Here is a 13,075-nt window from a genome sequence, read left to right on the forward strand (position 1 = left end):
ACCCGGGACAGCACTACCCAGGAAGACAAAATACCGGACAGTGACTCAGAGTGGATGGGTGGAGACGAACCCCCACCCCAAAGTGCCATGGACTCAGAGTGGGACGAAGAGCACGACACAACGCCACTGCTGTCACCAACACCCTCCACCATCGCAGAAACACTCACCACGGTTGGGCAGTTTAGTGATGAGGCGTCTGGTACACTCACTGGTGCGCACAACACAGCCGTCCCGGTACAGCAGGTGGAGGTAGGAGCAGCAGAGGGACCGGGCGGTCGGAGGGCAGCCCAGCCCAAGCGAACATCTGCCGCCCAGATGGATCCCGGGTTCCTGCAGTTACCACACCCACACATAGATCCGATGCAACCACCGACCCGGAGACAAGCGAAGAGGGTGACGGGCGGCTTGCGGCGGCTGCGGTCGCAGGTGGAGGAGTCCACCCGCGTCCAGGAGCTGGGAGTGGTGCCGGTCATGCGTGCCACCCAGGCCGACACCGCACGGGTGGCGTCCGCGGTGGAGGCAATGGGTGCGACGGTGTCAGACATGGGGAACGGTTTGTGAGGCCTGGGGCCTTCCGTGCAGGCGGCGTCTGTGGCCCAGGAAATGGCTGCCCTCTCACAGGAGCCCATGAGCCAGTGCCAGCACCAGATGGCAGAGGCGCTCAACGCCATAGCCCAGTCTCAGCAGGCCATGGCCCAGTCGCTGCAGGCCATGGCCCAGTCTCTGCAGGCCATCGCTGAGGGCATCGGCGCCAGTGGCCATGTGCGAGCCGGCGTCGCACTGTCACAGACAGGGTTTGCCAACCCCCTGGGCTCCATGGCTGCAAACCCCTGTCGATACCAGCACGGGCCTCCAGGACTGGCAGCGCCAGATGTCGGGGGGGCGTCGGATGGCCAGTCCGTTCACATCCCCCACCCATGTAGAGGACTGGGGGCCATCGGGCACCCCGAGGGAGGAGGAGGTGGTGTGGTCCGTCCCGGCTCCCTCTGTAGGGGAGGTCCCGGTACACCGCGACACCTCGGACTCCCCCCCCCTTCCGTCCCAGGTGCATCGGGTGGGCAACGGGCAGGACAGGCTGGCAGCTCGCCATCCCAGTCGCCCGGGCCGCAGCCTGCCCATCTAGGCCAGGACGCCCCAGGAAACGGCCGCCAAAGGGATCCAGTGTCAGAGGGCAGGAATCACAGAAGTCCACCTCCAGTTCTGCTGTACCGTCTGGGGAACCACGTAGACGTAGTCAAAGGGCCCGTAAGGCCAAACAATTAGACACTGAGCAAGTTGGCACGGGTGCAGGGCACAGATGAGTTTTAGGGGCTAGGGCACGTGCATGAACTCCTTTGGTTATTAAAGTCAATGTTACACCTACCAAAGCTGCCTTTGTGCTCTGTCCAAAGTGTGCGGGGGTGTCATGTACGTTGAGCGCAAGTGTGTGTGTGAGGGGTGGTCTTACCTCAGCCCCAGGTGAGTCTGCCCCCTTCCCCCTGGGCCGCCATCAACATCCCCCGGGCAGAGGACGGGACCGTGCGCTGCAGTGTCACAGCCGCATGCAGGGATGGTCCGGGTGGATGGTGGTACTGTGGCCATGGGTCAGACATAGTCCAACGATGTAGAGCCAGGAGCTCATCGCAGGGCGGGTTGTCATCATCCTCCATGGCCTGCGATAGACACGCGTCCACCCGCAACTGTGTGAGCCCGGCCTGTTGTGCCGCAGGTGGATCGGCAATGGGGGGGGGGGGGTGGTGCATGCGGGTGGGGGGTGAGGGTGCTGGGAGGGTGGGGGGTGGGGGTGGTCGGCTGTTGCCATGGTGTGCGGTCTGTGGCCATACTACCCGATTCCCACGCCCATCTAGTCAGTGAAGCGGGCGTCTATCAGTCTGTCCCGTGCCCGCTGGGCCAGCCGGTAACGGTGGACAGCCACCCGCCTGGGTCTACCCCGTCTGCCCTGACCATTGCCCTCATCCCCCTCATCTGGGAGGACTGGGCCTCTTCCTGCTGCTCCTCCACTCCGCCCTCCTCTGCCTGCGGCACATCGCCCCTCTGCTGGGCTATGTTGTGCAGGACGCAGCACACCACAATGATGCGGCCGACCCTATCTGACCGATACTGGAGGGCGCCCCCAGAGAGGTCCAGGCACCTGAAACGCATCTTCAGCACGCCAAAGCACCTCTCGATCACTCCCCTTGTCGCTACATGGGCATCATTGTAGCGGTTCTCCGCCTCATTGCGTGGCCTCCGTATAGGCGTCATCAGCCACGATCGCAATGGGTAGCCCCTGTCGCCCAGCAACCAGCCCCTCAGCCGGGGATGGCGTCCCTCGTACATGCCGGGGATGGATGACCGCGACAACACGAATGAGTCGTGTACACTGCCTGGGTGACGGGCGCAGACGTGCAGGATCATCATGCGGTGGTCGCAGACCACCTGTACATTCATCGAATAGGTCCCCTTCCGATTAGTGAACACGGCTCTGTTATCTGCAGGTGGCCGCACGGCGACGTGCATCCCATCGATCGCAGCCTGGACCATGGGGAACCCGGCCACGGCAGAGAAGCCCACGGCCCGGGCATCTTGGCTGGCCCGGTCCACGGGGAAGCGGATGTAGCGGTGCGCCATGGCATATAGGGCATCTGTCACTGCCCGGATGCACCGGTGCACCGATGTCTGCGATATGCCGGACAGGTCCCCACTCGGTGCCTGGAATGACCCCGTTGCATAAAAGTTCAGGGCCACCGTAACCTTGACGGACACAGGGAGAGGGTGTCCCCCGCCAGTGCCACGCGGTGACAGGTGTGCCAGCAGGTGGCAGATGTGTGCCACGGTTTCCCGGCTCATCCGGAGTCTCCTCCTGCATTCCCGGTCCGTGAGGTCCTGGTATGACTGCCGGGGCCGGTACACACGGGGCGCCCTCGGGTGCCTCCGTTGACGTGGGGCCGCGACGTCCTCCTCCCCCTCCTCGTCCTGTCGGTCAGGTGTCCCTCCAGCCTGGGTGGCTGCTGCCTGCCCCTCTGCGGCAGCCTGCGCCGCCTCTCTGGCACGCTCCTCCTCCTCCTCCTCCTCCTCCTCATCCAGGGCAACATAGACATGAGCGGCTGCCACCACGGCGGCCAACATCGCTGGATGATCTGAAAACATGACAGCCTGGTGAGGGGGAGGGGAACGACGACATGTCATCATTGCCCATATCCCCTCCTCCCCCCAGCCAGGTGGCATGGACCACATGGGTCCAACTGTTGGAGGCTGGCACCTGGCCAGGTGGACCAACTCACTTGCCCTCCCATCCCCCTCCTCGGCACGGACCCCCTCCCAACCTCCACCCCAGCACGGACCCCCCCCCCAACCTCCACCCCAGCACGGACCCCCCCCCCAACCTCCACCCCAGCACGGACACCCCCCCCCAACCTCACCCCGGCACGGCACGGACCCCCCCCCAACCTCCACCCCGGCACGGCACGGACCCCCCCCAACCTCCACCCCGGCACGGACCCCCCCCCCCCAACCTCCACCCCAGCACGGACCCCCCCCCAACCTCCACCCCGGCACGGACCCCCCCCAACCTCCACCCCAGCACGGACCCCCCCAACCTCCACCCCAGCACGGACCCCCCCCCAACCTCCACCCGGCACGGACCCCCCCCCCAACCTCACCCCGGCACGGACCCCCCCCCCCAACCTCCACCCCAGCACGGATCCCCCCCCCCAACCTCCACCCCGGCACGGCACGGACCCCCCCCAACCTCCACCCCGGCACGGACCCCCCCCCCCAACCTCCACCCCGGCACGGACCCCCCATCCACCTCCCCGGCACGGACCCCCTCCCGGCACTCCCCCGGAGCCCAGCCTACTCTAACCACCCCACCCCCCCCCCCCCCCCCTCCCCGCCGCACACACACACACACACAACCCGAGACACACCTCTCCTCACGCATTCAGACTGCGGCCACGCCATTGCCTGCCCAGAGCCAACCCCCCAGGCCGTCACTCACCTCCACGCTGGTCGGCGTGAGCCTGGAGCACCAGGTCACGCCGATGAAAAGGAGGTTTAATTTACGTCGACGTGAACGGTCATCACGTCGACGGGACTTCGGCCCATCCGGAAGGGAGAATATCGGCAGGCCGGAAATCGGCTGCCTCGCGCAGACCCGTGACATTCTGCGCGGCAGCGGCGACATTAACGCCCCGCCGACTTTTCTCCCTTCGGAGACTTCGGCAACCGGCGGGGGCGGGATTCAATGCGGCCAACGGCCATTCTCCGACCCTCTGGGGGGTCGGAGAATGACGCCCCTGATATTTTTTTAAAATAAATTTAGCGTACCCAATTCATTTTTTCCAATTAAGGGGCAATTTAGCGTGGCCAATCTACCTAGTCTGCACATCTTTTGGGTAGTGGGGGCGAAACCCACGCAAACACGGGGAGAATGTGCAAACTCGACACGAACAGTGACCCAGAGCCGGGATCGAACCTGGAACCTCGGCGCCGTGAGGCAACAGGGCTAACCCACTGCGCCACCGTGCTGCCCTGCCGCTCCTGATATTGGCGTCAAAATGGATTTTGCGCCCCGTACACTTAGTGCGATTTCGGCGTCGGAGAGCGGAGAATCCAGCCCAGGAAATATGCCAGAGTGGCAACCTATTAGACGAAAACCATTTTATGGGCCAAAAAAGTATTTTTTCAGGTTGATTTTAGCTTCTTAGGAGGCTTTCTCGTCTTCATACTGCTTCCACATTCACATCACTCAGTTATCTTGCAGAAGCGTTTATATTACACACAACCTACCCAATAATGTAAGAGATAGAATACATACCTGACATCTTCAAATACATTAATCTGCAGCTTCAGAAGATGTGCCAAATCTTCCATTAATTCCAGGCCTTTCTCCACACTCAGGGGGCTGTTGAGATGGAAAAATGCAGCATCAGTGATAGAGTTCATTAATAGCTGTTGAGCTAAAGGTCCCAACTGGATCGTCACCTTTGGCCAGAGAGACTGCAAGCAGCAACGCATTATATTCCTGTCACACTGCACTGCTAATGGCAAGAGAATTGGGATCAGGTGGCATGTAAGGTATGATGAATAACCTAAATTCTCCACCAATCAAACAATTAGGTGTAAGTGGAATAGTTATAAGAGGTACAATACATCAATAGTCAGTCTGTGTTTATTAAAAACTAAAAATCTTTGGAGTTGGGCTTATCAATAATTTAATTTTAACATCATTTGTAGGACTTTGCCCCATTTGAAATGTTATTTCTATAAACTAAGATTTTGCAACGGTTATTGCTCTGATTTATCCTGTTGTTTTACCTCAGTATTTTATTATTTTAAAACCAGCTCCTCTTCTAATACCTCCCCTTAGTCAACCATGATCATGTCCATATAAATTAGTTTATATAGGGTGGTGGTTTGCTCAGGATGTTTATCATGCAGGGGAAGGAGGTTTGAGATTTTCAAATGTTAATAGTTCCATTATTCCTTGCTATCACAAGACTGATAGGAAAAAGGAATGAACTGATACAAAAGCCTTTGTTAACTAGCACAATGCATCTTGCACAACACATCTCAAACTTAGATTTTCCATAAGTGCCAATGTGGCTAAGAGCATTTAACTTTCATCAAGGCCTAAAATATAAATACTACGCTTCACTTGATTTAAATGCTGTATTAATATATTCAGTCAGACTTTAAAATATCCATTTTAGCATCACCAAGAACATCCGAAAAAAGCAACTGTGAACCTTCCAAGGCAAAATGTTATTTGTTAAGTACAATTTGTTGTTAACAATCTGTAAAAGAAAGGTTTACAAGCTAACATGCATAATGCCTTAGTCTAAAAAATTACTGCACAATGAAAGGCAGTTTGCACCTAGTTTCAATAAATGCACTTAGATATCAGTGCTAGAGTGGAAAATAATTCACCAGTAATTGTCACTTTTCAGCTTACTTACCATGCTGTCCGCACAGTATTGGAATGGAACTTTTTATACCAACTCCCATTGTAATTCATTCTTTTATAGGACCTCAACTCTGCCCCTTGCCAGCCCATTAATAAGCTCTTAACTGCCAGTTACTTGGAGGCATGCAGGTTTCTGACTCGCCCTTTGAAAAGTGCAGCATGTCACCAATGTGTTGGAAGGCCAAGAGTACTATTCTCAAGCAGCCCCCATGCCTGACCTCGCCCCCGCAAGTGTTTGAAAATCCAGCCCCTTGGCATTCTCCTGGACATCTCTTCAACCTCGGGAATATTGTACATGGCAAACCTTGGTCATGCAAAGAACTCGTCCACTAAAAGGGCAGTACAATTTACAATGTGTGGGTGCTGGTGAAATTATAAAATTTAGCAGAAGCTTTATGTGGCTCACGAAGGAATTCTAAACTTGTGCAATGGTAAAGCATTTAAGTTCATGTCAGTCATTTAGAAATCAGAAGGTTTTAGCAAAAGGCAACTAACAATATTCTTGATTTTACGGTGACCAAAAATAAGTTCCAGGTGCGTTGAACATTTCCAGTAATAAGCAAACAGGGTTTTGACAAGATGCCGAACAAAAACCTTTCAAGAATGTTAACAGCATCTACTGGTATTTAAAAAAAATAATAATCATAATAATCTTTATTATTGTCACAAGTAGGCTTACATTAACACTGCAATGAAGTTACTGTGAAAGGCCCCCAGTCGCCACATTCCGGCGCCTGTTCGGGTACATGGAGGGAGAATTCAGAATGTCCAATTCACCTAACAAGCGCATCTTTCAGGACTTGTGGGAGGAAACTGGAGCAGGCACGGGGAGATGGTGCAGACGCGGTACAGACCCAAGCGGCAATGGAACCTGGGACCCTGACGCTGTGAAGCTACAGCGCTAACCACTGTGCTACTGTGCCATCCTAGGTATTAGTTAAAGGTCCTCTCTACCCCTTCTATTGTTGCCCACCAGATAGACAGATAGACAAGTACAGCAACACAAGTAACAATAGGTTCAGTGCCTGGCTGGTGCTCAGTTACCTGATTTTATCCAGGCCAGTCGTACGGCTTTTACAGTTATTCTTCACATTCACAACGGAGGAATGAAAATAACCAGGGTTAGCTGCTCCCAGCCATTATTTTTTTTATTTTTAATTTATAAATTTAGAGTACCCAATTATTTTTTTTCCAATTAAGGGCCAATTTAGCAAGGCTGGGAAGGAAACACTCCAAACCCTCCAACCCCAACTTGATTGATTATGTACCCCGGTGATCCACACCATATTTAGTAGTAGGGCAGGCCTGGATGTCATGCAGTCTGCCGACCTAACTGAGTGTCACATTGAAAAGACGCCCAACATTACTGACCACAGTTGAAGGAAGAAGGTGGATCTCATGAAAATAAAGATGGATCTCTGAGAACTCTCTGAGGCCGGAAGATGGACCTCCTGAGAATGAAGCTGGATCTTCAGGAACATTCAGGTGGCTGGAAGATGGATGTGGTAATACCAGGTATTGCGGTACCTAAGAGGTGGATGACCATTGGTTAGACCCAGGAGTCTACCATTGGCTGATGTACATAGCTCCGCCCTGAGAGGCGGAGTATAAGAACCAATTCCGTCCCTGCAGCCTTCACTTTCTGTATCGAAGCTGCTGGGGAAGAGTTCTAGCAGATTAAAGCCTTCAGTTATGCCTCACCTTGGCTTGAGAGTAATTGATTGCGCATCAATGGACTAGCTCCAGGAAACCAAATCTGGAAGGTCCGCCTGCAGATTTGCTGTTGGTCCCCCCCCAACAGCTGCTGCACTGTTCCGGGTTCCAGGATTGCAGGCGGCCTCCATCCTGATCTCCGGATGCAGCCTGAGGAATTATTCAGGTGAGTCCCGCCATCTACACACCACGTTGTTCTGAACATGTTTCACACCGGCGTGTTTTCTCACCGGCATCATGGAGAATCTAGCGTGGGAGTGGGGGTGGGGGGGTCGGGCCACATCCATGCCCTATTAAATGGAATGCAAATGAGGTTCATGCTGGCCTCTGGTGGGTTTTCTGACCCGCCATGGCGGGCACCAATGTAAGATTCCGTTGTAAATTCACACCGGCCTGAAACCATATTCTCCCCCCCATGCCTGCCATAGAACACACCATAGGCGGCTTGGCAGAATTCCACCTCTTAACCATATAAATTCAGGTTGTTGTTGTTGTTATGGGGATTTGTAGCGACAATAAATGTTAGTGAACTGTGGGATGAAGGCGCAAGTTTTAAACAAACATTTTGCATGGTTATACCCTCAATAGATTTTGCCCAAGGTAAATTTGAAAGCTCAGCCAAAACATACATCCTCATCGATCTAGATGATAAGACCAAGGAACAAATTCAATGCCACCAGGCTCAACTTTCCAAAAGAATAAACAAATCCAATTCTGTTCACCACATGTTAGGAATCATAGAATCCCCACTGCACTGAAAAAGGCCTTTTAACACATCGGCCCGCACAGGCCCTCTGAAAGAGCATCCTACCTAGACCCACACCCCTGCTGTATCCCCGTGATCCCACCTAACCTTTGGACACTAAGGGGAAATTTAGTAAGGCCAATCCATCTAACAAGCGCCAAGGACCTGGGTTCGATTCCCTGCTTGGGTCACTGTCTGTGCGGAGTCTGCACGTTCTCCCCGTGTCTGTGTGGGTTTCCTCCGGTTACTCCAGTTTCTTCCCACAAGTACCAAAAGACGTGCTTGTTAGGTGAATTCGACATTCATCTTTGGAGTGTGGGAGGAAACCGGAGCACCCGGAGGAAACTGAAACAGACACAGGGAGGAATTGCAAACTCCGCACAGACTGTGACCCAAGGCCAAAATTGAGCCCAGGTTCCTGGCTCTGTGAGGCAGCAATGCTAACCACTGTTCCACCTTGCTGCCCAGTGCCACCGTGAAGTGAGGATGCTGAGAATATTGAGCAGAATGGTTCCAAGGTTGAGGAATTTTAACTACAAGGTTAGGTTAGCAAGCTTTGGGATTGTTCACCTTGCAGCTAAGGAGGTTAGGGAGAGATCTGATAGAGGTGAAGAAGATTATGTCACCGGGTTAAATAAGGTAGACAAAAAAATGCTGTTTTCACCAGCTAATGTACAGGAACTAGGAGACACTGATTTAAAGTTTTGGGCAAGAAATACCCAATGGTGGAAGAATGTGAGGAAGCACATTTTTACATAATAAATGGTAACAACCACTTTGGAATGGAGGAGGCCGTAGAGAGATTTAATTGAGGTGTACAGAATTATGAGGGGCCTAGATAAGACTGGATAGGAACACCCATTCTCCTTGGTTGGGGCATCTTTAGGAAGAGGGGTATGGGATTTAGAGGGGACTCTAGTGGAAGGTTCTTTACCCAGAGGGCAGTGGGTATCTGGAACACACTGCTTGAAAGGGCAGGAGAGGCAAAAGCACTCATCACATTGGATGTGCCCTTGAAGTGACATAACCTACAAGACTACAGACCCAGGGGTAGAAAGTGGGATATAGGCTGCACAGCTGTTTGCTGACTGAGGCACACAGATGGGCTGAATGCACCTTCCAAACCTGTTACATGTCTATGATTCTATGATTTCTATACTCGCTGTCTACGAGGGTGGTGGAAACAGGGCCAATCAATAATTTCCAAAGTGAATTAGATGGGCACTTGACAGACACAAATGTGCAAGGAAACACGGTTAAAGTAATGGATTGGCAGCAACTGGATAGGTGTGTAGAGATACGGCACGGACTCGATGGGCCAAATAGCCCCTCTCTTTACCGTAATGACTCTTTACCGTAATGACTCTATTAAATAACAGCTGAAGGCACTGCCTCATTGCCACTGCGGATATGTCTTGTGGAACAGAGATACAGTTTTTATGTAGAAATAAAAAATTGAAAACTCAGAGTCATGGAGGAAGGGCAAGGATTAATTGGGTACCTTCTCCAAAGTGCTGGCACACATGGCAACCTGAGTGACCTTCTATTCTGTATCATTCTACGATTCATTCAAACCTCGCCTCTCACAGAGTGAGTGTGACCTATTGTTCTCTGCGACAGCTGAGATCCATTTTGACTTTTACAGAATCAGCAATGGACTCATCAGAAGACAAGCAGCTTGTCAGTCAGGTTTCATATGGTTGGAATAGACTGTGAGCACTAAGAAACATATTTGGCATTTTACCAATATTTCTGATTCAAGGGGCACAACATTTGTTCCTGGGTCCTGATCCCCCTGCAGGAATGAAATGAAGGTCGGGACCTGGAGAGCTGATGGAGGTGGGCAATCACGTGACAGCCTCATGGAGTCCCATCAAGTTAAGGGGTGGTGCCCAGCATGGGGCTGAATCTATGCTTTAAAATGACCTAGAATCAGTTAGCGGCCCTGCCTGATGCTGAATGGATTCTTACTAACCCAAAGCTGTCCCCTTTTCCCTGTGTTGTGCTGCGCTGGGTCAGCTTCCACTGACATCTCTCTGAAATCATCCCCATTCCTATTTGCCTTCGCGGCTGGTAAATTGCTCGTTGACTTCAAGTGGTGAAACCGATTCATTTGAAATAACCTCTTGGATTAACAGATAACCAGTGTTACTCGTCTCTTGGTCTTCAGAGAGTGACGGATGGAGAGTAGAGCCCTTCAACAATCACCTCCGCTCCTTTCATGCCAAATCCAGTCGTAAGGAAACTGACAGTAGCTTGGAAATTGAAACAGGCCGCTTCATCCATTCAGCCCATTCCTCAATTATAGCAACCATGGAATTGTACTGTTATGGGCCAGGGTTTAGAGAACCCCAAAGTGTATCATGGAGTTCACCTGACCCATAACTTTTAATAGATTGTGGTATGGGGAGCACACGGCCCACTCCATAGGTGTGTTACAGCAGAAATGGAAAAGTATTTTTTAGAGCAAAACAATGTTTATTCTATGAACACAAGCTAACCTTTTTAAAACATACAATGAACATCTTAGCAACCATTAATTCAAATACAACCCCCAAAGAATACAACACTAAGTAATCCTTAAGCTGTCCTTTTAGCATCCATAAGACTTGGAAAAAAAACTTTAAACAGAAGCACATCAGGTTAAAATTACTACTGAGAGCAGTAGAGTACTGAGGGGCTGGTTTAGCACACTGGGCTAAATCGCTGGCTTTTAAAGCAGACCAAGGCAGGCCAGCAGCACGGTTCAATTCCCGTACAGCCTCCCCGAGCAGGCGCCGGAATGTGGCGACTAGGGGCTTTTCACAGTAACTTCATTTGAAGCCTACTTGTGACAATAAGCGATTTTCATTTCATTTCATTTCATTTCAGTCTGTAAATTACAGAGAGAGAGACTCATACACCTTCTGGCTGTGACTGCAGCTATCCAGCTCTGAAAACGAAACTAAAACACACCCTGCAGCAAACAGCCTAAAACGAAAGTAAAAAGCTGAGACAGCCCAGCTCCACCCACTCTCTGACATCACTGCTGTAGTAAAGACCCATTTCTTAAACGTACTCTCACTACAGATATTTATATACATATCCATTTATAAACATCCTTTTCTAAAAGGTACTCTCACATGACAGTACCCCTGTATGAGTCACCTCTATCAAGGCAGAAAGAGCAAGGAAAGGGAACCAGTGGAGAAATCTGAAGGATCAAATGAGCATGTTTCTACCAGATAGAGAATCTAACATAAGGCATTGAAATTCATTCACAGTCTCGTTATGTTTGTATGTTACGCAGACAATATCCTCAATACTTACTTTTTCTGGGTCACAATATAGCCGTACAGATTAGTTTTGGACGATGCTACATCCAGCTGCTGATCTCCCATCTGAGAGTTCTTCTTCTGAGGTTCCCTGAATGTCAGGCTCGCTTCAACCCATTCATTTGGCTCTTCTTCCGAGCCAAACATGACGCCTTCAGACTTCCTAGTATTGCTCACTTCTCTGGTGATGGTGTTGCTTTTCACATTTTCGATCCCGACGTTCCCTTTAGTTGAGGAGCCAAAGGTTTTGACTCGGTTTTTGTGAGGGGGGCTGTATAAGGAGTCAAGGTCCAGAATATCAGCAAGGCTTTTCTTGACTTCACTGCTCTCATCCTCTGCTTTGAAAGGCTGGCTCTGTGAGAAGGATTAATCAATACAACGTTAAACCACGTGGAGCATTTTTAATGCCATTATCCATTGTTATCCAATTGAATAAACATAGCATTCACTTAAAATTCCAAGCGGTTGTGCCTGAAGTCAAACATCCTCAAAGTTATCAGTCGCTGCATTTGTTCAATTCGAACACTCCACTTCATTATAACATGCAGGGGTCAGAGAGCAGTGCAGCATTTAAGTTATTGGCGTCACATCCATTTATTCATGGCATCACCAAACTGCTTCGGAATAACTTCATTTACCTCCTAGACTACACTATCAAATGGTGATGAAGTACAGGAATAAAAGGAGCACCTACACAAAATAACCCAACAGTGAAAAATCTACCACTCTCAGAATAAGCACTATTTTCTTTACATATTAGAATCAGCTGCAGTGACAAACCTGAATATAGAAAAGGACAGAAGTGTTGTATACTTGGGCAAAATTTAATGCTCGCCACCCCCGATAGCTGGCATGCACGCAGGGCGAGAGTTGGTGCGGTGTTTCATTGGGTAGGAATACACGGTGTAAAGAGCCCCCCCTCCCCGATTAAGTCAGGGGTAGGAAAGTGAGGTCAGCCTTCAAGGCTTTCAAGTGAGGGCTCATCCCACCACCGCTAGTATTCTGCTACTGGTGGCGGAAGGGGTCACACCCATGGGTAGGCTGCCAGGTAGGCCATGGGGGCTTTTCTGTGGGCTTGGGGAGGAGTTGGAGGGTAGGGGGTGTCGTGTTGGGTGCTCTGCTACACAGACGAACCAACACGGTTGCGGATGGTACAACTCAGTTTTATTACTAACAATAATAACTGGTTACTGTGGTTCGTTCATTACCCTCTAACCTGTGGACCTAGCCCTAACACTGTCTTGGAGAAGCACTCAGCACATGGCGAATGTCTGAGTGGCTTGCTGTGAGCTCTGTGCCCTGAGCTGTCTCCTGCTGGATGAGTGGGAAGTGTCGTGTTCCCCGTTTTATAGTGTG

General features: G+C 51.3%; 1 protein-coding gene across 2 annotated transcripts in view; it reads right to left on the reverse strand.

Moving 5' to 3' along the window:
• The window catches only part of ptprn2 (protein tyrosine phosphatase receptor type N2), a 1,583,832-nt gene that overhangs the window by 902,765 nt on the left and 667,992 nt on the right, over nucleotides 1-13,075 (reverse strand). For both annotated transcript variants that reach the window (XM_072508225.1, XM_072508226.1), the window contains exons 9-10: nucleotides 11,715-12,073; nucleotides 4,799-4,885 (exon numbers count right to left, since the gene is read on the reverse strand). In XM_072508225.1, coding sequence (XP_072364326.1) covers nucleotides 4,799-4,885; nucleotides 11,715-12,073 — 446 coding nt within the window. The remainder of the gene's footprint in view (nucleotides 1-4,798; nucleotides 4,886-11,714; nucleotides 12,074-13,075) is intronic.

Source organism: Scyliorhinus torazame, chromosome 6 (genome assembly GCF_047496885.1).
Source record: "Scyliorhinus torazame isolate Kashiwa2021f chromosome 6, sScyTor2.1, whole genome shotgun sequence".
Taxonomy (NCBI): Eukaryota; Metazoa; Chordata; class Chondrichthyes; order Carcharhiniformes; family Scyliorhinidae; genus Scyliorhinus; species Scyliorhinus torazame.